We start from the raw sequence: 27740 nt of genomic DNA, 5'->3' as shown, positions 1-27740 counted from the left end.
GGATTGTTTTCAAACCCTATCCCCCCCCCCCCCCCCACTTCCCCAAGTGTATGAGCAGTACACTAACTCCATCCTGACTATATATGACCTCTAAAATAGTGTCTTCACCTCCCTTATCCTACACATTAACTCTTGTATAGCCACTCTCTACTATATGTAATCTGTACATCGACCCCTTCATCTCCTTTTCATGTAGGACTAGTACATTGAGGAATGTACCACCACCAAGGTACACATTTTAACCAACTCATACCAGCATTTACTTTCCAATAAAAAGCTTGGGTGTGTCAACTTTCTAAACATTTAATGCCCTAGAATGATACGTTTTATTATAAAAAATACATTTGGTACAGTGTGTCATGTCCATAATGGTCAATGACTACATACATACATAATTTTAGGGCTGCAACAATTTTCATAAAATCGATTAGTTGCCGGATGTTTTGATTAATCTGTTAATAACCTTAAACTAAAAAAAAAAAAAAAAAAAAAAAAAGTGTGGTGTATAAATTTAGTCACTATGTAAAGTTAAAAAAATAAAAAAAATAAAATGTATTCTTAAATATTTCTATGTAGTGGTAAATAGAACCACCTATATGGTTAGGGAGCAAAATCTAATCCAGTCAGTAACAGAAGAGCTATACTGTATATACTATTTGTATATCACCTCCATTAGAAGAGCTCTACTGTATATACTATTAGAGGCGATATACTGCATATGCTATTAACTGCGCGCCAATACAAGTCGGTAGAATGGCACGGACAGGCAAATGGGCTTACCTGTACGCCCATTTACATTTGCTGCTGTGCCATCCCATGCGCAGCGCCGGCGGCACGCTGGCTGGGACCTCTGCGAGTCGGATCACAGGTCCCGCAGACTATCGTCACGGGATACCCACGATCTTCTCACGGTGAGGAAGAACGGGGAGATGCTAATGTAAACAAGCATCTCCCCTGTTTGTGGCTTATGCCACTTATGCCTGAAAAGGGGTTTTGTTGAAATGGAGATCTGGGCTCCCGCTCACCATCACCACCTGGAGAAACACTTTGAATGCCGTTTTACCACTGTACAAAACAGGTCAATAGAAAATTGCCAGAATAAAATTAGACAAGATATGGTCCTCCTGGATAGACTCTTGGGGATCCTTGCCACTGGAGTTGTCTCCCCCTGACCCAGATGCAGATTCATAGTTCAGGAATACGGAAATAGTGGAGTATGTCCCCTCTCCCTCCCTTCTTGGATCCGGTCCAACTTCCCTATCCTGGTGTTCTCCCCCTCCCCTTTTACTTCCCCTTCATGCAATGCTTAAAGATTCCAGATATACGAGCTCTAGTTCCAACATACACTTATTGACTATGAACATACATTTCATACATGGCAAAGCAAATGTCTGCTATTCACAAGTGAAACTAAAAACCGATAACAGAAGAAAATAAAAGGACAGGAAAATCATGGTATTAAAAAGTATTTTTATTATGCATCCATTTTTTTATAAAATCCCTGATTAAAGCTCATTAAGGCACATAGAAAAATCCCTTTAAAAAAAAGAAGACACTGTTGTACAAGAAATCTCAAGGTTTGGGTAATATGAAGGGAGGTTTACATACATCAAAGAGATCTGTAGGTTGTCATATCCTGAAGTTATCTATAGGTCAAGTCAAATGAATATGGAAAATATCCCATTCACAATCCTTTCCAAAACTACACTTCATCTTAACACACTAAAGACAAATCACATAAAAAAAAAAAAAAAAAAAAAAAAAAAAAAAAAAAAAAAACCCACACAAAAAAGGTTATGTAATCAAATCAATACGGCACAGATGTACTGCAAACAAACATCCAGCTATCACAGGTAAACCACACCTGAGCAACTTAACAGTTCAAAACTAACATTTAATTGTTCAGAAATCTAGTAAAAAGGCAACATTTTTGGTTGTTCCCACTGATTGGGGAAAGGTTAGCTACTCAAATTTTAATTTTTTTTTTTTTTATTGCTGCCCGGAAGATTCACTTCCTGTTCTGGTGACACCTGTGGTATTGTTCAGAGACGATTTTCCCCCACTGGTGACCCAGTCATTGACTTGCTGTCAGATTCTAGAAGCAAAAGATGAACAAAAACTCCAAACAAGCAGCATTAAAAAGCTGCCTTACAAGGCCCGGCAAGTCACCAGGACAGAGGTTTGGCTCCCAACAGCTTTGTCTCGAGTTTCATGACCATTAAAATTACTATCAAAAAATACACCGCTCCAGTCTGTCCAGCGGACCAGCCATCTATTCAATGGATGCCACCATCTTGTCTCACACAACAGAGGACAGAAGCCAGGTTGTCATTGCAACCCACATATCAAAAGACATCTGTCATTCCCATGACAGTGACGTGTATACTCCTGCATATGGAGGGCGGTCCAGGGGAGAGAATGGAGGAGGGCTCAGCTGTTGACTTTTGGCAATGTGGTCATTTGCATATCAGTCGGCTTCAACTACATGTTTCAGAAGGTGGCAAGTTTAAAACAGCTGATGGAGTGGATTATGCAATTAAACTAATAAAACCAGAATGACAGGCAAGCAAACAGCAATTGGAGAATTAAGCAAGCATTAGCAGCTTCCACGTTTGTTTTCAGAAAATTTTACTACATGTTGCCGAACATCTTTTCCCCTGTGCAGCTCTACCCCAGAAGATCAGTTTTTGCTCGAGCATCACTTTAAGTGGAAGTAACCCCATCAATTTAACAGTTAAAAAAAAACAGTTACATTGCTGGCACATGGCAGGAATGAACTGTCACATTGGTTGTGTTCTCAACCAAAACTGAGAAACCATCAAATGGCTGGTGTCATAACCAACCACATGTGTAGCATCATGGCAGCTGAAGACCAGAGGCCAAGATGGCAGCTTTCTTGGTCAAAAATGATAGGAGGGTGTACTTCCATTTTAAATGGGGGGTGGTTATCCCTGTTGAGGGTACATTGGGCTTCACAGATGTCTGAAACAAAAGCCATATAGGCACAGCAACTAGAGGTCAGCTTAGTCCCCCCCCCCATACTGCATAGATAAAACCTTATTAGTCGATATGGTCATCCTTTCTTCAGTCACCATAAACTACACCCCAGTTTAGGCTGCATTCTATTACTGGACAAAGCTCAAGCCTAGGAGTTCTGTATATAGATCAGCAATTACGATTGTCAGCACTCTCCCCCTATTCACATTACAAAGGAAGCCAATGCCATTACCTGCCTGAAAATACTAGTTCCCTGGCCATGGTGCCGATCCCTAGGTATAATAAAGAAGTCATTTTATCCTTCAAGTGACAGTATGTGCAGTACTTTGCCCTCCCTTCCTTGCGGAGTAAGGCTAGTTACATGGACAGATTATGACTTCCCCCTCGCAGCTTTCAATCAATGCAGCTAGCAAGAAAAAACAAACAAACAAACACTGCATTGATCACTGGTGCACCAAACTCCAAGCACTTTCCCCAAGACCAGCAAGAGGAATGCTGAAGTCAGGGAGTTGACACGCTCTCCCCTCCCTGCATTCCACTTGCCAGTGCTGGTCTGTGGATCAGTGCATCCCATCTCCTTGCTAGCTGCATTGTGTCCTGTGTTCTGTCCCAACTGCATAGCTAGCCTTACATAGCACCTAGGAAGATAAGACAAAGTACTACATAGACTGTACTTTGTCCCCTGGTAAACAGAATACAAAAACACCATGAAAGTGAAGCAAGAGTTCCAAATCTACAAAACTATCTTGGTATATGAATTCTTCTGGAGCAGCACAACAAATTAGGCAAGTAGCATTTTCAGAAACAGATGTCAGACACCTTTAAGAGGTTTACTTTAAAAGGGCAACTCCACTGCAACAGAAAAAAAACAAAAAAACAAAAAAAAAAAAAAACACCCCAACACTTAGAGTACTGCCCACCTTATTTAGATTGTCTAGGTATACAAAAACCCTCACCTGTAATGTCACTGTAGCACAAAAATCGATGGCAAAGGGGAACTCAGTTATATGTATGGGTTTCTTACGGTGCTAAGGCTTTTTAACAGACATGGAAAAATCTTTTACAGCAAACCTGTACCCTGTTTGAAAGTAAAATCCCTGCCCAACACTAAGGCTACACTGGCAATTAAATCTTTTTGCAGCTGAGAGATGTAATTACTTGTTGGCAGTTTCCTTCTGTGCAGGACATGAAAAGTCATGCCAATGAGATCAGCAGGTAAATCTCTCCATAGCAAGAGATTCAATCACAAATGTAGGCCTAGACTAAGAGCAATCACTACATGACGCCTGACATTTTTTTTTGGCGAGTAAAGAAAACACACAACCCCTTCAGATTTAGTTTTAATTCTTGAATAGCCAAACCCTTCCATTCTGCCATCAAATGAGACACTGGCTCAGTTACGCCATGCTCAATGGAATGGGGGGGGGGGGGGGGGGGGGGGGCAGTTGGTGGAGTTTAGCAATGAAGTCAGAAGGGTCAAGGAAACTAAATTTAAATCAGGAGGCCAGAATAAGCCATTTTGGCTAATAATGAGGGAATACCGGCATCTTGTGGCTGTTGCTCTTAGACAGGACAAAAGAGCCTAAAATGGAATACAACTTCAATTATAGCTTGTTACAGTTTAGCAATAGGACTTGCTGACACTGCTATGCTTTCAATTGCACATTCGTTTGTTCCTCTGCGGATTCTGAAGAACCCCTTCTCTCCCCAGGACTCCCCCCAGCTGTTCTTCACAATCCAGTACTTCTCTCCGGTTGTTGAATCAGCACCATACCCAACCAATAGAACAGCATGGTTGGTCAGCTGGAAGGGGTTGAATTTATCCTGCAGTCCAGTGTGGTGGTAGATCCCTCCTCTATAGCCCATAAAGTCATCATAGACTTCAAAAGCTACAGCCAAAGGCCCCCCAAAAATCAGTTCAAATTTCATGTAAGCCTCATTGCAGCCACCATAGAAGCCTCCGACGTAGTGGTACTCCGCTGTGTAATAGCGATAGGCGCCATCTTTCAGAGTGCAGGGCGAATCTCTGCCGGTGTATGGGAAGTCTGCCTCTTCTACAATGCCAAAATCCTGAGCATATTTTCCAGCGATAAGATAAGGAAAGCCTCCATCGCAACCTTAAAATAGGAAAGTCAAGTTAAAATAAATAAAAAAACACAAGGGAAAATGTCTTGCTTGGATGGATAAATAAGTACATGAAGGTTTGGAATCCTTCAGTGCTGTCAGATATAACTTTCAACATCACAGAGCAAGCGCAACAAGATAAAGTCCTTCAGATTGCCAAAATGTGGGTATTTGTTTGGCAAATAAAAAAGGTAAATTTTACTGTTTAGACCAGAGTTAAATTTTCATACCTTTCACATACTGAACTGCTGAGAAAAGGCCTTGCATTTCCAATTTCAAAATCTATCCACACTAGTCCCTCTACCATATGATCACATTCAGGCCTGAATGCTGGCTATGCAATACTGCATTATGAACAGCGGGGGCGACATTCATGCGTTCCTTCATTCCCAGGTATTTCTCAGGACCAGGATCAGCGAGACATGGTAACAAGTGGAAGACCCCTACTGTAAAGTGATTGTTACTTTGGTAATCTATGCAAAGTACAGGTTCTCTTTAACCCCTTCCCACTGGTACCCATCTGCCCCTTAGGGAAATCTAAATACCTGAGGTGTTTCCCCAGGCTTCCCAATCAGTGATTGGAAATTGTCTATCTGAACATATGTTCAGGAGATCTTGTCCTACCCACTACTGACCATTACAAATGGCCAGGAGCTGTCAGAGTGGTCACAGTGCTGAGATATATGCAGTTCAGGGCACTCCTTGCACAGCTGTACTGCTGGCCATACAAATTTGTAGCAGCATAGCATAAAGGCCACCAGTATGCTGGCACATAAGAAAATGGCTGGCCTTTAGGGGGGGGGGGGGGGGGGAAGGAAAGAATTGCCTGTAGTAACCAGATTTCTCGCATCATCCCCACACGGAACATTTAAAGCACAATTCCCGCAAAAACATTAGTTTCAGTCAGACCACCATTGAGTTTGTTGAGCTTTACATTTCCTTACTGCCTGCATGTTTACAGAGGGAGAGGGAGACAGAAAATTCCCCCCCCCACTTCTTTGGGAAGACGACTTGCAGTCAGAATGCTTTGACCCCTGCCTCTCCTCATCCAATCAGAGAATGCTTGTCATTCAGGGGATACAAAGCATTCTCTGAATGGTGCCTGTGCCGAGTGGCTGACCTCCTGCATTCATTATGCACCTGGCTCAGCACAGGACCTAGAACCAAACAGAGATCACAACTGTAACAGTGCACTTATGGGATTTCCAGCAGCATTGGCCAGATATGGTATACACTTGAGCAAATGCCTAGGATATTTTTTTTTCTTTTCTTTTTTTTAGGTCGCCAGCATTTGTATGTGCATCACATTTGTAAGGTGACCCAACACTGGACCTCTTCCCCCAGGTTCCACTGAACTTGCCTCCTGCAAACCTGCACTAGCTTACTACACGGTCCAGGGACTTGAAATCACCACCGCTTTATCACCTCTGTACTGCACAGCCAGTACAGATCAAAAATGGTCAGCACCATGAACAGCTCTGACCAATCAGAATCTGTGTAGCCCACCCTGTCAGCACTGAAAGGAGAGAAAGCCATGAGGATTTCAAATCCCTGGACCAGTGAACCAGCATGCCAGTGCTCAACAGTGTAGGATTGGGGAGAGGACAGTGTGACTGTAAAGGTGACCCAATACTTTAAAGGTTTCACGTATAAGAAAAAAAAGTCAAGCATCTCAGGTGGCACTATTGTCACCTAGATGCTGCAGAGAACAGAACAAGCTGGATTACCTTGAGAGTAATTACTGCAGGACACCACCTGCTGGGGGCTCAGAACGGGAGTTTGCTGAAGTCTGCTCATGACACGGATTCTAGATTCCAACATTCCCATTGTAGCAAAGGAGTAACAGCTTCCACAGGACCCTGGAGACAACACACAAAGTTATAAATCCTCCAGAGTATCCAAACATTGCAACATTCATTTATTCATTGACAACACAATACAGGCACATGCTAAATTAAACATAGTAAAATTAAAATATCAGTGTAAACCCAAAACAACGCATTTGCTTCCTTTTGGGTCTTCAATAGAACATGCATTTTTTTCATATCAGTACCGTTTACACTCAAAGATCATCAATTCTGCCCAATTCTGGTGTGACCTACACACCATGCTACAGGAATGGGGGGGTCCATATATAAATACAGCTCATGTTCTCCAAAAGAGAAGAAAACGGTGATTGTGAACAAAGTCTACTGGTAAGTGTCCAATATAAGCGAGCGCCTATCACCCAAGTTCACCTGCACCATAGATCACATAGAAGGCTTCCTTACCAGAAAGCTAGACTCCAAATTATAAGTCTAGATAAACATGGGTGGTACATACTGAAGATCCAATAGCGTTCCCTCTAGCCTGAAGGGGATGGGGGGTCATGGCTGATGGGAAGGATCGTTCTTATCACAACCACATACGTTTCGACCAGAAAACCCAACTTCTTATATAAACATTTGGACAGCGTGCCTACTAACTGGAAGACACCCCATTTTGAGCCGACAGGTGCAATTCCTCCAGGCAACATATGCATGTAATATTTTTTTTTAAATCAGAATAAAGTTTAACAAAATTTTAACAGTATAACAAACAATGTACATTCCAAAGTATTACATTTATACCATACCTTTACAGAATACAAAGTAGAATAATGTTCCTGTACATAGACAAAGTAGGTTTATTAAATAAAAAAAATTGAATCCGATATGTCAGTCACTATACATCGCACAGTGTAGGCATCCCTAGATATGGTTTAGGAAGACATTCTCATATCTCTTCCCAAGTACTTTAAATTAAACGCATTCCAAGGATGAGAACACACTGAGTGGTTGAGTTCCCATGTTAAGTCAATAGTCTATCAAGAATTAGATCCAAGAGCCAAGCCAGGGGTAGCTAGCCACACGTAATGTTTAAGGTTAGTACATACACTTGAATGTCTTTGCGATATAATTTCCAAAAATGGCTTTGGCTGGATTTTATTGAATCATACCTTTCAACTACTTTTTACTCTTGTCATCGAAGAGTTTGAGATATAAACATTGCCCACAAACTGGAATAAAAAGGTTAACAGGCTAAAAAAAAGGCAATTTCTCTGGATTCACGTTTGCCATCTGCTGCCTAGCGTACATTTGTGTGGACTGTAGCTTTTTAAATACCTTGATTTCTGACAGGGCTGACAAAGTTGTATCCTCCAACATTCCTCCAATCCCAGGCATCAGGCAGGCCCTGGTATTTCTCACTGGTGGGCATCGGAGCCAGAGGTGGTATGCTGCAAGATTGGTAAAGAACTGTATTAAACTTCACACTTTCATACTGTATTGTAACTGTTTTGGAAATCTTTAAGTGTATATAAACCTTAAAGTATATTTTGTCTAACATCATTGGGTAGTCTTTCCCTCACATTCTGTTGCTGTAATAGCTATACAAGAAATGGGGAGTGTGCGAGTACCATAGAAAAACCAATGAAGCAATAAAACCCATCTCAAATGCTTTAACCCTTCCCTGCTTTATCAAAAATAGAAATTTTTACTTGTAAAATTCTGTTCAAAGGATTTTATCTGTCGATAGTTGGGCTATTCCTAACTCTCTGGTCAATCGGGTCTCAGGACCCACTTCCTGATTGGCCAGGAGGAGACTCAGGAAGACAATAGCAAATATTACATTCGCTATTGTCCCACAACTGTGTGGGCTCAGGGTGCAGTGTGGCCTCAGGCGCTATAAAAAAAAAAAAAAAAAAAACACAATAAAAAAAGCGCCAATTGAAATACATGCATCTGGCACCCTGCTGACAAAAAAGTGACAGCAACCCTTGACGGGCCACCACCATTGGGGACTAAACCAGTAATTAAAAAAATAAATAAAAAAACCCCTACAAAACACAACATAGTAGTTCTGGGTCAGGGGGATGCTTGGCCACTGGCAGGGGCCATCCCAGAGTTGTACTTGTATTTTACACTTAGCATCCCACTCCTGTAGACGGCACAATAACCCCAACTATGAAAATCCAAGTGTTTGATGTGTCCTTTAACAAAAAAAATAAATAAAAATAAATTTGTTAAAAATAGCTGCTCTCCTGTTGCGTTAAAGTTGCACCTGGGACCTCTTTCCGTAAATAAAAGTTGATGCAGTTATTTGGAACTTTACTGACTGAGAACAAGCATGAAGCAAAGTCAAAAGCACTGAAGCCGGTCTTTTTTTCTTGGAGAAAATCATTCTTAAACCATTATTGCACTGGTGCCCATCTTTGGACACTTATGCTAACGCCATCAGCAGTCTCAAAAAAATAAAATAAAAAGTGAATACCTTGGGATTCTGGATTTACGACCACCAGCTCTTCTGAGGAGATCCTCCATTGACATGCCTTCATATTCAGGATACACAGTTGCAGTCCATGATTTCTGAACAGAGTTTATTTGTTCTACAAATGCAGGGTTGCTTCTGTAGGGGATGCTAGACAATATGGAAAAGTAAACATTTAATAAACTAGATATAGGATATCTGTCCGTTTTAGAAACATAAAAATTAGTGGTTTTAAAGTCAAGTTATCTTAAGAAAAAAAAAAAACAAGAAAAAAAAAAAACAACACCCCCCCAAAAAAAAATAAAAAATAAAACCTACCTGAGCCCCTTCCTGAACCAGCAATGTTGCATGAGAAGCTCAGCTGCACGGGACTCTTTCCCCCCCCCCCCCCCTCATTGGCTGCGACCACAGCAGAGCACAATTGCTGTCAACGTTAGTGAGCCAGTGAAGATGGGTCAGGGCTGAGCTGCGGCTCCATGTCTGAATGAACATATAAAGTAGGGGCTCGGCTCAGGTGCCCCAGTAGCAAGTGGTTTGCTGAGGGGGCACTCGGCAGAAGGGAGAGGCCAGGAGCATCAGAGGAACCTGAGAAGAAGGGGATCTGGGCTACTCTGTGCAAAACCAACTACAGAGATGGCAAGAAGAACACTTTTTAAAAATGAGGAACAAAAAAGGACTTTAGTACACTTTAAAGGCGTATTAAACATAAAACCAGAAACGTAATATATTGCAGCTTTCCGCCCTTTAGATTACTTTTATGCCCTCCTCTATTTACAATTTAAAGGCAAGGGTGTCCTGTTGAACATCAGACTTCAGCTGAATTCACATTGCAGGAGGTTGCCAGCTGCAGTAGGGATTTTGTGCATCATATGGCTCCTTTTTTGTACAAACTTTATTTGCAGTGTACAAAACCCACTTCATTCACAACAATGTACAGCAATGCAATTTGTGCAGCACGAACATCTACTATTGCATGTCTGAGACCAGGAATGGGTAAAACCCTACTGGTAGGCTTAGGGACCCCAGAACAAGGATATAAAAAACAATAAGTAGCCAAACTTAGGCCGCAGCTTCCAAAACCCAGAAGACCAAAAAAAATAAAGAAAATAAAATAAAAGTAGGAAAAAAAAAAAATCACTGATTTCCCAAATATGATTTTGGGAATCAGCACACAGGGGCCAGGAGTGAAAGGCGACTGACTAGCCTGTGATGGAGAATTCAGTGCCACTGTAGTGGCAGAACCTGGGGGTGTGAACAAAAAAGGCACCAAGTCTGAGTTTCAAATGCAGGGGGACCGTCCACCAGCCAGACAGCTCAGATGGCCAGGGCATAGAACAAGAGGGGCTGATGTTCTGACACAAAGTGTCTGCCTATCGGATAGTGTCCGGGGCCGTACTGCGCAGGCGCAGCGCTTGCGCAGTACGGGGGACAAGAAGCCGAACATCTCCGAAGAAGAGTCCAGGTTGAAGCCCCACCATCCAAGTAGACATAGGGTTGCAGATAGTAAGAGGGCCCCTCACAGGCTTGCTTCGCTCGCCACGCTTCAGGCACAGCCTCGCTTCACTCGCCACAATTCAAGCACGGCCTCTCTTCGCTCAGCTCTTTTATATTCTAACTCTATGTCCACTTAGAGGGTGGGGCTTGAACCTGGACACAGTGCGCAGGCGCCGTTCTTCAGAGATGTTCGGCTTCTCGGCGGACACCATCTCATAGGACACCAGCCTAGCAGCTTCAGTATCCTCTGGAGAAGAGCAGCAACACAGATGGCTGGAAGGAGCAGAGAGCCTCTTGCGGCTCGACTTGCAGGCCTGGAACCCGGAGTCACCTGACCAGCCGCATCACACCACAAATCAGAAGAACGGCTCCAGGGACGTTCCTGCCGTTGGAGAGCAGGGAGGGGGGAAGAGACTAAACGTGGATGCCGGGATCTTAAAGATGAAGTAAACCCTGATAAGTTACTTCCTCTTTCATTCCCTGCAAAGGTAAAGCATAATGGACTACTATGCATCACATAGTAGTCCATTATGTTTCACTTACCTGACAGGAGCCAGCAAAGTCACCGCTGTCCCCTGTAGTCCGGCGCATCCATCTTCTCGGTGGGTCTCCGCCGCGGTCATTCGGCGAAGCCATCACTACCGCGCATGCGAGCCGCCACTCATGGCATATCGCCGTTGACCACGGCGCGCTCAGTGCGCCGCTGTCTACGGCGCATGCACCGTAGAAACCGGTGCCTGTCTTTCGGCAAATATCTCCTAAACCGTGCAGGTTTAGGAGATATTTCTTGGACCTACAGGTAAGCCTTAATCTAGGCTTACCTGTAGGCCAAAGTGTGTTGTAAGGGTTTACAACCACTTTAAGCAGTGTAGAGACTACATTACGGGGATTAACTCCTTAGCCCACGTCATACTGGGTGGCACAGTGGTATAGTGGGTAGCACTCTCACCTAGCAGTAAAAAGGTTCTCTGGTTCGAATCCCAACCATGACACTACCTGCCTGGAGTTTGAATGTTCTCCCTGTGGGTTTCCTCTGGGTACTCCAGTTTCCTCCCACACTCCAAATACATGCTGGTAGGCCAATTGGCTTCTGTCTAAATTGGCCCTGGTATATGAATGTGACCTTAGATTGCAAGCTCCTTGAGGGTAGGGACCGACGTGAATGTACAATGTATATGTAAAGCGCTGCGTAAGTTGACAGCACTATATAAAACTTAAATATTTAGCATATTTGGGAACTCTGATATGGTTTATTCATTGTTTCTTGTATAATCGCTTCTTCCGGTTTCTACCAGAATAATAAACCAACTGTAAAAGTATATCTAAAGGTCTTAGCTTTCCTAGGTTTGGATGAAGAAAGGGTAGAAGCTTTTTTTACTACCATCTTGTGCCTTCTGGGGAGATTCATCCTCTGGCTCTCCTGATGACCACTCCAGGAGAGATCAGAAGTTACTTCCACCTCCACCTGCCCACTTTCCATTGAGCTACTTGGCATTATAAAGACTTTGTGCATATGGTCTCCCCATCATGCTACCCAATTACAATCTATATTGTCAATGTACCTTTTCTATGCATTATGTTAAACACGGGTTGGTGTGCCGAAGTTTATATGCCTTTTAGAATTATATTGTGGGCATTTGCAAGGAAACCACTATTCTTAGGACAAACACGTACTTTGACTATTGTGGCTTATTTACCTATAACTTGATTAGGGGAAGCTTTGAGTGAATTGTCATAACATTCTCACCTTTGTAGGCATATGGTGGCGACAGATTTCTTGGATAGGTGTACAATAAATAAATACCCTATAATACTTATTTGTGCAAAATATGATCAAAATCTAACACCTTCAAGCTGCTGACTCTGAACAGAGATATTATGTTAAAGCTCAACACATGATATGGTTACCTCTCAACTCATCTGGTATGAAGGTCCATTTAAAGCCAAACAAGCCAGTAAAAACATTGAGCGTATATATAATGGAACTTACTGTCCTGCTCCGAGCGGGAAGGGTGCTGGATTCAGTTTCTTCCCAGAGGAACTACTTATTTTCTTCCCAACAAAACAAGCCCAGTTGCGACCCAGAACATCATGTACCCAGCCGGGGAACGTATCATGGCAGAAACTAGTGACGTTGGAGCCATGCTGTTCATACTGGAAGGAAACACATTTTGAATGCATATTTAGAGCAAGATTTCACAAAGTGCAGTAGCAGGAGGTACAATTGGTGACACCCACACCAGTCTCTGCAAGTCATTTGGCCAACTAGAAATACATAGAAGAACAGCTGCAGAAAGGAGACATCTGCTGAGACGCCATAGCCAACATCTGATAGGACATCATTGCCAGCCAACTGGGAACAAGCTCTTAGAACACTGTACTTGCCTAACACTGGCCAAACACTATACGGAAAAATCGAGCGAACCCAATTTAGAAAAACAAACGTTTGGCCACAAGCCCACACGATGGTGCCATCATGTAATGACAGATAAATCGTTCAGTGGACATAACTTAGGTTTTTTTTTTTTTTTTTTTTAAATATACCTAGTGCAGACAGGTCGAACTGGAAACACATTAATTTATCGTTCAGCAGAAAATTTCCAAACTTATCCTTCGTTTTTTCGGCTCAAAAACATCCAAACGATTATCAATATTGTGCCCATTAACTGACCGAAAGAACAAATGAATGGTCTAACGACCGAATGTCAGCAGATTTTTCGTATAGTGTATGGCCAGCATCAGTTAAGGCGGCTACTCAAGCCGAGTGCCTGGAGAGGCAGGGATGAGTGGGTTATTTTTCATGTGCTTTAAAAACATCATCCTAGGCCTGGGCCAGTGGAAACACTGCTTTGGTTACATTCGGCACTGTAGAGCGTGGACAGCAATATCTTCAGACCATGACCAACAAGGAAGGGCATTCACAACAGTTTTGATCTGCTGAAAGCAGAGTTCTGCCCAAAAGTGGAACTTCCGCTCATTGTACTTCCCCCCCCCCCCCCCTCTGGTGCCACATTCCGGAAGGAAGTGAGAGAGACACTAGGAAGGACATTGGAACGCACCGTTCGTTACTCTGCTTGTTGCTCTATTACTGCAGTTTTTATTCACTCAGAATGTGAGTACCCCTTGTCACTATACTTAAATAAAATTCAATTGGTTGAAACTACTACACTATGGAACATTATCTCTTTATCTTGTGAGGCATACCTATCCCAGGAACAGGAGCCAGTTACCCACCTATACTATTAAGGCTGTAACCTCACAGCCGTGAGGTAAGGGCACATCCATCCACGTATTGGATAAATAGGAGGATTAAGTCACTGCACATGTATGCCTGCATGGATCACTGAAGTTCAAAGCTAGTGCTTCCCCTTAGAACGCAGCACGTCCACAGGACTGAATATCCCAGACTGATTACCAACACCTTATTTTTATGTGTTTATCATTTCACTTGTGTTGTAAAGTTTTTTTGCTGCTAGCACTATTTGCACTTTATAAACACCGCATGGAACATGCATTTTGTTATATTGGATTGATTGATATCTGTTTTTTCCACTTGGCATGTCACATGGGATTGTGCTTATGTTATTATTCTCACTGTACACTTTTAGTCATATATTTTGGACGATCACCATAAGTTATATATTCATTTATTGTCAGCATATTTTATTGCAGTTTTGCACAGCACCCACGATTTGTATGTCTATTGTTTCAGGCATTCATCCATTACTGTGAGTTTTTATTTGTATGGCACTCTATCAGAATCTATATTTGATTGCCACTCTCTAACATTTATTTTAGTTTAGCACATACCGAACAAGGATTTGTGCACACCCAGACACATAATTTTACACTAGCACTTTGACCTTTACCCTTTTATCCTTTACCTGCATACTCATCTGTTCCCCTTCCCCCTCCCTGCCCTTTCTTCCCCTTCCCCTTTTTCTTTTCTCCTTCCCTCTCTTTCTCCCCCCTTTCCCCCCCCCTCCCTTTCCCCTCCTTTCTTGTATTCCCCCATTTGCGCAACACTAAAACCACTTAATCGATTCTGTGCTGCAGCTTCCCCCCCAGAGCCCCCCTTTTTCTTACCTGAACCCGATCTTTCCAGCGATATGCACGAGCCCAGCGACTCCAGCCGCTGTCTCAGGTCCTCATTGGATAGATTGATAGCAACAGAAGCCATTGGCTCCCTCTGCTGTCAATCAAATCCAATGACAGGAGAGCTGGGGGTGGGGCTGAGACCAGCTGCGTCAGTGAACTCGGGAGCATGCGGCACAGGTGCCCCCATGGAAAGTGGCTCTTTGAGGGGGCACCCGATGGAGAAGGCGCACTGCCGGGGCACCCCAGAAAAGGAGCATTGGGGCCGCTCTGTGCAAAATCCTTGCACCGAGCAGGCAAGTACAACTTTTTTTTTTTAAAGCAAAGAAAGGAACCTTTACAATCACTTTAAAAGGCAAGATTCACACATGAGCAACCCGCAGTCTGCAGGTAGGACAGACTTTCAATGGGCAGCCTTACCTGCAAAAACACAAGTACAACCTTCAAAAATGTTAAATGCACCTAGGAGCCCTCTAACATTTACCTGAAGTGTGTGCATGCAAGGTTCACAAGCAAATACATCCTACAAACCAGTGGGGATAGAATGCAACTAAATATACCTACCTTAAAAAAGGCAAACCACTTCATTTGATTTATTACGACCTCAAACCCTTGATTGTAGATTATGGTAACAAATCCCACATTTCCAAGGTCATCCTCTGCAACATTCAGTTCTTTAATGGTAACGGTTACTTTCTTTTCAGATGGACCTGAGAACAGGGAAACAGTACAAATCAATACCCATGAATAATATTCCCATGGGGCTGTGATCATAAGACACTAGCAGAAAAAAGAAAGAATCAGCACAAGAGACACTCATTTTAAGTTATGTCCCACGTGGCGATTATAGTTTTTGATTTCAGCTAAAATTAGGGGAAGCCATGAATGATTTGATTTTTTTCCCTTCCACCATAGGTGGAAAGAAATTCATCGATTCTTCCCTAATCAACACATTCAGGAATCTCTTCCACAGTGATATTGTGGGTGCAGGGAGCCTTCCTGACTGGCAAAACAAAAAGGATTACTGCTAGCGGCTATAGCCACAAGCAGCATTCTTTGGAAAAAAATATAATATACACACACACACACACACACTAAAATCTCTCTCAAGCTGGTTGTATCCAAGTTTATCCAACCAGCCTGCCCATAGATTGTTTGAATATGAGCCGGTCCCAGCCAAGATTCAATCCACCTATGACCGGCTTGAAATGGTTGCAAGTAGTGGTGCACCTGAAGTCCATTCAAAATTATTGGGTTGTCTTAACAAGGCTCTTAAAACTGATCTCTACATGCCCCGTATTCCGATTGCTACAAACAAAAAGGAAACCTAAATGCCCTTTTTTTCTGCAAATAAATCCATGGTTACATGACAGTCAAGGCTGAGACCTTTTCCACGTGTCCTTCTCACTGCCTGCATGATGTGGAAACTGCCTGTTGGCTATCAGGTGGCAGGGTCCTCCCAGGATCCAGAATAGAGGATTGTTCATGTGGGAGCCCCCACAGAAGTCAGAAATCTCTGTAGTCAGCACCACTTAATACAGTGACTGCCACCGTCTGGGTCTCGACAAACTGCAGTGCTGCCATTCACAGAGCACAGGAGGTCTCCAGGTATGACACACCCTCCGTACTAACATTTGGCCAAGCTGGTCCAAGGTAACCATGTAAAATATTGCCATGCATGGAATTCAAACTTTATTAATAAAGCACAATAATCACTGAAGCCATGTTGTATTAGTGTTGAAGTATTTTATTCCTCAGTCCATCCCTGTAGCTGATACATAACAGCAGAACTTCAACCAAAAGGGAAGTTCCACTTCAAAAAATGTGTTACTAAACCCACAACCGTAAAATCAGTCTGTATATGCAGTAAAGGTATAAACAAGGCAGTTTAATCCTGATCCCATCCTCCTTCTAGAGTCCCCAATATATCTCCTGATAGTACAGAGCCTTGGAGGCAAGCCACACATGCTCAGTATGGTGTATTGCTATAGAGTTTTTTTTCTTGGGAGTGTGCATGTGGTCAGTACAGGGCCCATCAGCACTGTCCAGAGAGTCAGTCCTGCAGCCTCATAAGACAATCAGAGAATGAAAATTCCTCCTACAAGCTTTAACCAGATACTGATAGAAGTCACAAGACTGCTATATATACTGCTGATGAGAAAGGGTATTTAGCAGTTTATATTTACTAAAATAATTGCATTTCCATGTTCTGTGTACTGTGGGAGACCAGATATAGTGAATGTAGGCTACTGGGTTCAATAACACTTTAAAGTGGTTGTACACCCTGTACAACCACTTTTACCTACAGGTGCCTCCGCTGCCACAATTGGCACCTTTCGGGGGGGCGTGCAGATACCTGTATAATACAGGTATTTGCACCCACTTCCGGGCATAGAAAGCCGCAGAATCTGCAGATATTTACGCCACTTCCTGTCCCTTCCCCGCTGTCTGCTGGGAAACACCAAGGTCCCACTTCAAATTCCCATAGCGAAGATGGTGGCGGCAGCACCAGAGAGCAGCAGCTGCAGTATTTGTAGCTGCTGACTTAAAAAAAAAAAAAAAAAGAAAAAAAAAAAGAAGGAGGAGCTTCCATTTTAAATAGCTCCTAAACCTCCTCAGTTTAGGAGACATTTACTAAAAAGCCGAGCGCCGATGGCTACAGCACATGTGCACTCTAGAAAGGGCACATCGTGCAGTTTCTAATAGGGGGTCATGCCGTGACTGCCCCCCCCCCCCCCCCCCCGTGGAAGTGATGTCCCGCAACTCTGGCCAGTCATAGAGCCAGAGTTTGCGGCCCCGGAAGGAAGAGGGGTGAAGATGGACACTCACTGCTAGTAGGGACAGCGGTGACATTGCAGGCTTCGGTTTCAGGTGAGTGACACACATAATGGGCTACAATGCGATGCATAGTAACCCATTATGCTTTACCTTTTGCAGGGAAATAAATAGGAAGTAAAACTCACCAGGGTTTACTTCCTCTTTAAAGTGGTTGTAAACCCTTACAAACGACTTTGACCTACAGGTAAGCCTAGATTAAGGCTTACCTGTAGGTCCAAGCAATATCTCCTAAACCTATATGGTTTAGGAGATATTTGCCCGAAAACGGGCACCACTGTCTACGGCGCATGCGCCGTAGACAGCGGCACGCAGGCGCACTGAGCGCGGCATTTCCAAGAATGGAGCTGCCGCGCGTGTCGGCTCCCGTGCGCATGCGCGGGAGTGACGTCATCGCGGCTTCGCCAAATGACAGCGGTGGCGCTGCGAGACGCCACCAACAAGATGGATGCGGCGGACTACAGGGGACAGCGGTGACTTCGCTGGCTCCTGTGTCAGGTAAGTGACACATAATGGACTACTATGCGATGCATAGTAGTCCATTATGCTTTACCTTTGCAGGGAATGAAAGGAAGTAAACTCATCAGGGTTTACTTCCTCTTTAAGTCCTCATCTATCATAATTGGTATGTAATTTTTTCTGCAGATACGGCAACATGCTACATGTTCCACCCTAAAAATGGTGCAACATGTTCAAAGGATAGATGTATCCTTTAAGTAGAATAGGGAATTGCAAAATCCCTTTTTGTTGCGTCTTCCTAGGGCAGAATTCCTTCACCCCCTGTCCTGCAGAGACAATAAATTGCTTTAAAAGTAAAAAGGGAAATCCTTAGATAGTTGTATTAGTATAGATGTCCTCGGACAATTCCCATCGCTTTCTCTCCTGGTGACAACAGTCAGAAAGCCAAAAATGGTACAATTCAAAATTAATGCTCAAAATTATGCTATGAAAAAAAATTATAAAAAAAAAAAACCCTAATAAAATAGAAAAACTGAGCGGAGCAGAATTTAGTACCGCCGCTTGTTTTCTGAATCCTCAAAAATTTTGAAGTAAATATTTTCCATGATGACACGGAGCCCTCATCTTCACATGACTGGCCTCACCTTGTGACACATCTGTATAAACCAGACTTAAATATCAGCCAACAAACAAGGAGGAAGTCAATGCTAGCCAAGACAAAGTGAAACCTAAAATAATCTTTAAACTGAAATAAAAGGTCTGTAATGTGACCTGTTATAGGATCTGAAACTTTCCTGCCAAGTCTTACTACAAAAGCAAACAGAACTATATTCATTGCAGCTCAGATAACACATACAAGGTTATTTGACAATTCCTATTAAACTGAAATTCCAGGGAAAAATAATAAAAAAAAATTCCCCAAACTTTTTCTACTATACTGCTGATGCATAAATAGATGCTTTCTCATTGATGACAACAAACGCACTCACGAGGAGGCGCCAACCAATCTGAGCAGCTCCTTCCTGGGAAGACGCAGAAACGATTTAGGCCCCCCATTCACACTTGAGCGTTTTTGTAGCTCAAAGCTCAATAATGCTAAACAAGCAAAAATATTAACAAAAAAAAAAAAAAATTGGTTTTCAAATTATAAAAAAGGACAATCTGCAACTCCATACATGCTCTTCAAATCAGTCCAAATGCATTATATCTCCATAAAGAGAAAACAGCAGCAGAGGTAGACACGTTTCAGCCCCGACAGCCATGTTCACAACATTAATGTACAAAACACCACAAACACCATCATTGGTCACAGAGACTTCCAATTAGCCTCTTGATCCTCCTATTGATGCAATGAGACCAGAAGGAAAGGAGGATTGAACGTTGTTCTTTAAAGAAAGCAAACTGCAATAAAAAAATAAAAATAAAGATAGAATATATGTCATTCATAATAAAAAATAAAATAAATAGTGCTAAACACATTTCAAATGCTTCACGACATTTCAGAGAATGCCATGCTGGGGATTTGTCTCAGGTTCACTGGCATCGTGAGATTGACTCCAATACCCAGGGGTGGAGATAGGATTAGGTGACTTGAATAGAGTGGTGTGGTGGATTTTTAGGATTCAAACTAGAGTCGCCATGGGGAAGAACCTCCGATGGGACCTGGATAGAGAAAGATAACTAAAATAAATGACACACACAAAATTTTAATATTGTGCAAAAAAGGTAAATTTATTTCACTAATGAGATACTCATTACATGCAAAAAAAAAAAAAAAAAAAAAAAAAAAAAAGACCGTTCAAGCCGTGATTTGTCATAATTGTGAGGATTATGTTTTACAACTCATGAAAACCCCAAATCCACAATCTCATAATTAGAATATTGCATGCAATCAATAAAACAAGGATTGTACAGCAAATATCGGACCTCTGAAAAGTATAAGCACACATGTACTCAGTACTTGGTTTGGGCCCCTTTTGCAGCAATTACTGCCTCAATGGTGCATGGCATGGAAGCTGAGGTGTTATGGAAGATCAGGATGCTTTAATAGCGACCTTCAGCTCCTCGCCATTGTTCAGTCTCATGTCTCTTATCGTTCTCTTGGCAATACCTTAAAGATTCTCTATGGGGTTCAGGTCAGGTAAGTTTGCTGAGCAATCAAACAGTAATCCCATGTCATTGAGCCAGGTTTCGGTTCTTTTGGCAGTGTGGGCAGGAGCCAAGTCCTGCTGTAAAATGAAGTTGGCATCCCCATAGAGGTCGTCTGTGGAAGGAAGCATAAAGTCCTCCAAAATCTCCTGGCAGACGGCTGCATTGGTCCACTGTGCTTTATTAAGCCCAGGGTCAACACCAGTAGATGACACGGCTCCCCAAATCACTGTGGAAACTTCACACCAGACTTGCAGCGTGAGCCTCTCCATTCTTCCTCCATACACTTGGTTTTCAAATGAGATGCAAAATTTGCTCTCGTCAGAAAAGACTTTGGAACACTGAGCAACAGACCAGGTCTGTTCTTTAGCCCAAGTAAGACGCTTCTGACGTTTGTTATTCAGGAGTGGCTTGACAAGAGGAATACGACATTTGAAGCCCATGTCCCATCTGTGTGGTGCCTCTTGATGCACTGACTCCAACCTCAGTCCACTCCTTGTGAAAGTCCCAATCACTTTTGAATGGCCTTTTCCTGACAATCCTCTCCAGGCTGCGGTCATCACTGCTTCTTCTGCACCTTTTTCTTCCACTTTTCCCTTCCACATAACTTTCTATTAATGTGCTTTGATAAAGCACTTTGCAATTACCCTTTGAGGCGTCAATGATGGTTTTCTGCACAACTGTCAGGTCAGCAGTCTGTCCCATGATTCCGATCCCTACTGAACCAGGGGGTGATCATTTAAAGGTTCAGGAACCCTTTGCAGGTGTTATGGCTTAATTAGCTGATTAGAGTGGGACACTTTCAGCCTAGAATATTGCACCTTTTCACAATATTCAAGTTTAATGAGATTGTCAATTTGGGGGTTTTCATGAGCTGTAAGCCATAATCATCACAATTAAAAATTGCCAGGAGCCAGGTAACTACTGGCAACTTCCTCCTGGGACAGCTGGAAAGTAGAACTCCCCCCCCTAGTTGTGTTTGAGGGCAACTCTTGGCAGCTTCCACTTCTGGGACTCAGTGCCTGCACTTCTCCCAGCATGTGTGCTATATGCCAGGTGTAAATGGAATAGGTAATGTAATTTTTAGAGGTAACCTACTTAAAGCTAATAAGTGATGCACCAATCTAATGAAAGCTTGAAACCGTACTTCCACATTGCTGGAGTTGCCCAGAGTGGTTTGCAGTGCTCTGTGCATCCCTCATCTTGGAATTGGGGGGGCGGGGAAGTGGAAACTCAGCTCATAAGCTTTACCTTTGCCCTAACACAGGGGTAGGCAACCTGTAGCCCTGCAGCTGTTGTGGAACTACATTCCCCATTAAGGCATTTCAAGGCTGCCACATACAATTACTCCCAGCTGCATGATGGGACTTTTAGTTCTGCAACAGCTGGAGGGCCCCAGGCTGCCTACCCCCCGCCCTAATGCATCAACAGGATTTTTTCTGTATTTTCAGTGTTTTTAAAGTGTATGTCAAGCCAACTTGAGGCTCTAATGCTGCCCCACTTGTATGGCTCAGCATACAATGCCATTGTATACCAGGATGAATTGCCTCCTGTGTGAATGCACATAAGTTACGTCATCCTAGCATGGCCAATCAAGGAGGCTGAAGATCCCAAACCCAGAGGAAGCCAGTAAGATATCATAAAAGGTGAATCAGCTCAGACATCAAATCGCTGAAACAGAGGAGAGTCTAGTTTTGCTTCAAAGATCCAAGTATCTATTTAATAGTTTAAAAACACAAAAATATAAAAAGAATGCAATCACAAAGGTAAACCATCTCCTTGTGACGGGTGGTGTCTGCTGGCGGAAGATCCTGGAAGGATGGATGAAGCCGTCATGCATCACTGCTGCGATCGTCAGGGACACGGGTGAATATCACTGTGGAGGCTTCCCTGGGCAAGCCTGCAGGCAGCAGGATGTCTGCTTGGATGAGCAGGGATGTGTAGGTCCATGGGAACGTAGGCGGACAAGCTGGCAGGCAGGAGAGCCATAGCCAGGCTGGAACCCACGTCTCCCTTCCTGGACCTTCTGCCAGCAGACACAAGGAGACCGTTTACCTGCCCATATCAGTTTACCTTTGTGAATGTGCAATCTTTTTATATTTTGGCGTTTTAACTTATTAGATACACTTAGATGGTGGCGCCTTTTTGCTTTTTATTTACATATTTATTTTGGCATTGAATAGCCTCATGCACGACAGAGAACGTGACAGATTTCAAAACAATAAACTGTTTTCCAGGATTCCCTCTGTAATGTAGACTGCTGTGGTAATGCTGGGGAAATGACTGCATCATGCGTGTCATTTTATGTTGCCCTTTAAGGGGCTTTCACAATAAGGGACCCGGAAAATGCAGACCAAACCGACTGCTACATGCAGAGACCACACTGTCTGGAAGATGTAGTCAGTATAGGAAAGAGCTGTGACCATATTACCCAGAAACCTTTGCAGTCATTTTGCGGAGTTGAAGGGACTTTCCCAGTAAGGAAATCAGAAGTTACACAACTGCTGATCGAGGTGCCAGATGTGATCCCTGCCAAGACTGACAAACAGATCTGTACTCTGCAAACAAGGGGAGTGTAAAGTACAGACAAACATCATCTGATCTGCCACAACACCGGGGGAATGTTGTATTGCTCAGGAGGGGATTTCTAATTCCCCCCCCCCCTTTCAGAACACAATAGCTCAGCAGGCAGATCGCTGTACTAACATTGATCTTTTCTTCATTCAGCCCACAGAGATTAGACCCCTGTCAGGTTTTTAATGCTGTCGGTGCCCCCATTAGAGAAATTTATCTATTTGTCCTGGTTACCACTATCATAAAAAGTGAAAGAAAATCCCCCGATTTTATGTTGCCCCCAGAAAAGTAACTGAGGGGAAAACTTCCAATGGGGACGCTAGTTCTGTTGACAACCAGGGATCTACTCACTTTGGAGGGATTTCCTCTCACTTCCTGGTCTGGCTAAGGGACAGGAAGTGAAGGGAACTGTCTGCAATGGGACACAAAAAAAAAAAATTCTGATAACCCTTCCTTGCTTAATCCAAAACGAAGAAAAAAAATAAATAAAAAGTTTTGCTTTTAGTTCTACATTAACCCCCTCCCTCCTGCCCGCCGTATAAACAAATGACAGTAGGTGGGATGCTCTTGTTCTGGGCCAACGTCTTGCACCATGTCCCCGATGACAGGGCTCTTCCCCCAAGTGATCGGCTGTGTCCAATCACAGCTGATTACATGTAAACAAGGAGATGCCGTGAATCCTTGGAGGAGAGCCAATCAGCAGCATCTCCTTGCAGGGGAGACCTGTACAGGTAGTCAGGGAACTCATGAGTGCAGCCCCAACAGAGCCCACCGGCGACATCAGTCTGTGCCCATCAGTGCCAGCTCATGAGCACACATCAGTAAGGAAAAAGGATTACTTATTTACAAAATAAGTTCTGAGAGAAAAACTTTTCCTTCATGATTTTCGGTCTTTTTAGCAAAAAAACCCAGTTGAGTGAGGGAGGATTAAAATCCCTGTTTATTTTTTGCCATCTGTGTCCCGTTGGGGAGATTCGCCTTCATTTCAAGAGAGGAAATTCCTGCAAATTAAGGGGATTTCCTTAGAGATCCCCATTGGAGGATTTCCCCTCTTATTTTTCTGGGGACAACCCAAAATGTGGGATATCCTTTTACTTTCAATGGTAATCAGGACAAAGAGGGGGAAGCTTATTAAAGCAAAGGTCCACCCAAAGGTGAAAAAGCTTTAAAGTGGAATTCCACCTGCAAAGCTGGGTACCTGGTTGACAGCTACTTCCTGCCCCACTTTCTACTTCCATCCATTGCAGTCTTCTAGGACATGTCACGGGTCAAAGAAAATTGCCCGGCCACTACTCGCGCATGCAAATTGTGTGCCCGGCCATGAAGCCGCAAGCTGTCACAGCCGGGTGCCCACAGTTGCTATGACGGAGGTGTGGAGAGGAGGGGGGGGGGGGGGGAGAAGAGGAGCAAGGCTTCGGGCGGCCGCATCACTGGACCTTGGGACATGCGAGTGTTTATTAAAAGTCAGCAGCTACACTTTCTGTAGCCAACTTTTAATAAACTAGCGGTGCAACGGATCGTCACCGATCCGTGCTGGTCAACCTGTTTGGATCGGCACACCACGCGATCCGTGGAGAGCTCCGCTGCTTCGGCCTAGCTCCGGAGCGGCGGCCATCTTGGTACACCTGGCAGCTGTCTGTGGATATTACAGTGAGTGGGGGAGATGTCCATTACAGTGAGGGAATCTATTTTATTTGCTGATCTGAAAAATTATCCGCTCCATAAATTTTTTGATCCGTTGCACCCCTATAATAACCTGAAAAGTAAATACCTCCTAAACAGAGCACATTTAGGAGATATTTACAGTACCTATAGGTAAGCCTTATAGACTAACCTGTAGGTACAAATCTATGGAATCTTATTTCCTCTTTAAAACAGGGACACTGACAGCAAAAAAAAAAAAAGAAAAAAAAAAAACAAAAAAAATTTACAGGGGTTCTAATCCATCTCCACGCAAAGAAACTAATCCTCACATTTATGTCCAATGATTTGTACAGCATGTAAGCAGGTCACCGCCCTCCACTTCCACACGGCTGGTCCGCAGAGCTTGCACTCTAACACACACACACAGGTCTTGGCCCTCACCCAGATTGGAGCAGTCGATGTCCCGGCTCCGCACCCCTCCCTTGCTGGGTCTGACATGGAACTCCCAGGTCCCCTGCAGGTCCGGGAAGGAGCAGTTGGCTGGGGTGTCGGCGGCGGCGGGGCCGCTCCATGACGCCAGCAACACGAACAACAGCACCGAGTACACCTCCATCCTGACTGATTGGGAGGTGGCCGGGCTCAGGAGGGTTAAATAGAGGTCACATGACCCAGCGGGGCGGGTCACGTGGGGGGAAGTCATGTGCTCAGGGCGAGAGCGGACATGTACGGGTAAGGGGCGGGACTTAGGAGAACCACGAGGGGGCGGGGCTAGCTGTGTGTACCGAGAGCAATGTGCAGCTGTGAGGGCTGAGCTGACAGAACATGATTTATATAGATCGATGTATATTATTCTAATTATGTATATAATAAATACATACTATATTACCAAAAGTATTGGAACGCCTGCTTTTACACGCACATGAACTTTAATGGCGTCCCAGTCTTAGGCCTCATACACACTATTAGATTTTCTTCAGATTTACCAAAACCACATAGTGCATACAAATTGAAACTTAAGGTTTGACCTCCATATTATATGGTTTTGGTAAATCTGAAGACAAAAATCTGCAGAAAATCGAATAGTGTGTATGGGGCCTTAGGCTTTCCTCGCATCCAATTCGCATGACAGGAGACTGTGATTGGCTCTCAATGGAGCCGCTTAAAACATCTCTGTGGCGGACGAGGAGCGAATATGCACAGGAGTCCGGTGCGTCTTTGGCTCAGTTTCAGGTCCGAATTCGGGCCTCGCTCGTCCCTGAAATGGAGAACAAGGACGCACCAGACCCCCGCTGTGCGCCACATGCAAATTAACGAGGAAGTAAGCCCTGATGGGTTTTACTTCCTCTTTTTTCCCCTGCAAAGTAAAAGCATTATGTTGCACTTACCTGCAAACGCAGCCCGCAATGTCCCCGCTGGTGGCCGCATCCATCTTCACCCCTCTTCCTTCGGGGACCGCGTGATGTCACTTCCACACATGCACGTGGGAGCCGCGCGGGCCCTTTAGAAACGGCACAATCCTGCCCTTTCTACAGTGCACATGCACCGATGACATCAGTGCAAGGGTATTTGGTAAATATCTCCTAAACTGTACAGATTTAGGAGATATTTCCAGTACCTACAGGTAAGCCTTAAGCCCCATACACACGGTCGGACTTGTACAAACTTTTCCGTGGACTTTTGTACAAAGTGTGTTGTCCACAAGTTTGTATTGCATACACACGGTCGGACTTTTTGACAACAAACACGAACGTAATGACGTCACAACGTACTGACGCCGCTTCAAAAGAGGACGTTCAATGACTCCAGCGCCACCTTTGGTCAACTTCTGTATTGTAGTCTGATCGTTTGCAATGGTTCTGAGCATGCGTGTTTGTACCTTGTACAAAAGTCCGATGCTTTTGCATACACACGGTCGGACTTTGCTCCATCGGACTTCTGTTGTCAAAAAGTTTGTCCGTTCGCAGAGCCAACAAAAGTCCGATGAAAACAGAAAAAGTTTGTCCGATGGAGCGTACACACAGTCGGATGTTGCTCCAAAACAGCTAATTTGCATGTTTGTTGTCAAAAAGTCCGACCGTGTGTACGGGCCTTTAGACTGCTTTCACACTGGGGTGGTCAGTGGTAAGTCGGCGCTATTTTTAGTTTTAGTGGTGGTATTTGGCCGCTAGCGGCATGGTTTTAACCCCCGCTAGAGGCCGAAAAAGGGTTAAAACTGCCCGCAAAGTGCCGCTGCAGCGGCGCTTTGCCGGCGGTATAGCCGCGCTGCCCCATTGATTTCAATGGGGAGGAGCGGTTTAGGAGCGGTGAATACACTGATTATTTTCGGCTTACCTGTACGGAAAAGTGGTGTAACTAGGTTTACAACCACTTTAGGTGTGAACCCATTCTTAGTCCGTAGGGTTCAATATTGGGTTGACCCACCCTTTGCAGCTATAACAGCTTCAACTCTTCCGGGAAGGATGTCCACAAGGTTTAAGAGTGTGTCTATGGGAATGTTTGACCATTCTTCCAGAAGCGCATTTGTGAGGTCAGGCACAGATGTTGGGTGAGAAGGCGTGGCTCGCAATCTTCGCTCTAATTCATCCCAAAGGTGTTCTATCGGGTTGACGTCAGGACTCTGTGCAGGCCAGTAAAGTTCCTCCACCCCAAATGCCGCATACACACGAGCGGATTTTGGATGTTTTTTCCGACGGAATTCGGCTCAAGCTTGGCTTGCATACACACGGTCACACAAAAGTTCGCTGAACTTTCGACCGTCAAGAACGAGGTGACATACAACACTACAACAAGCCGAGAAATGTAAGTTCAATGCTTCCGAGCATGCGTCAAATTGTTTACGAGCATGCATAGGAATTTTACGTGTCAGAATTGGTACAGACGATTGGAATTTCCAATCAAAACCTTTTCCAACCGAAAAATTGAGAACATGGTCTCAATCTTTTCCTGGCGGGAATTCGGCCAGCAAAAGTCTGATGGAGCATACACACGGTCACATTTTCTGACCAAAAGCTCACGTTGGTCTTTTTCTTGCCGAATTTCTAATCGTGTGTACGTGGCAAAACTCGCTCATCCATGTCTTTATG

At 43.8% G+C, this 27740-nt stretch overlaps 1 protein-coding gene across 1 annotated transcript; it reads right to left on the bottom strand.

Annotated features, from left to right (window-relative positions):
* Nucleotides 1-1450: 1450 nt before the first annotated feature.
* CTSC (cathepsin C) lies at nucleotides 1451-25311 on the bottom strand. Its single transcript, XM_077485020.1, has 7 exons — nucleotides 25099-25311; nucleotides 15562-15707; nucleotides 12893-13056; nucleotides 9412-9558; nucleotides 8265-8377; nucleotides 6849-6980; nucleotides 1451-5114 (listed from the first exon to the last, which is right to left on the bottom strand). Exons 1-7 carry the CDS (start codon nucleotides 25268-25270, stop codon nucleotides 4612-4614), a joined length of 1377 nt encoding a protein of 458 aa, XP_077341146.1. The 5' UTR covers nucleotides 25271-25311; the 3' UTR covers nucleotides 1451-4611.
* Between the last annotated feature and the right edge of the window lie 2429 nt (nucleotides 25312-27740).

The sequence above is a fragment of the Lithobates pipiens genome, unplaced genomic scaffold (assembly GCF_037356315.1).
Source record: "Lithobates pipiens isolate NorthernLeopardFrog02 unplaced genomic scaffold, aLitPip1_a1.2 Scaffold_17, whole genome shotgun sequence".
Classification (NCBI taxonomy): domain Eukaryota; kingdom Metazoa; phylum Chordata; class Amphibia; order Anura; family Ranidae; genus Lithobates; species Lithobates pipiens.
The sequence above is the reverse complement of the archived record's forward strand: the minus strand, read 5'-3'. Positions and strand labels throughout refer to the sequence as shown.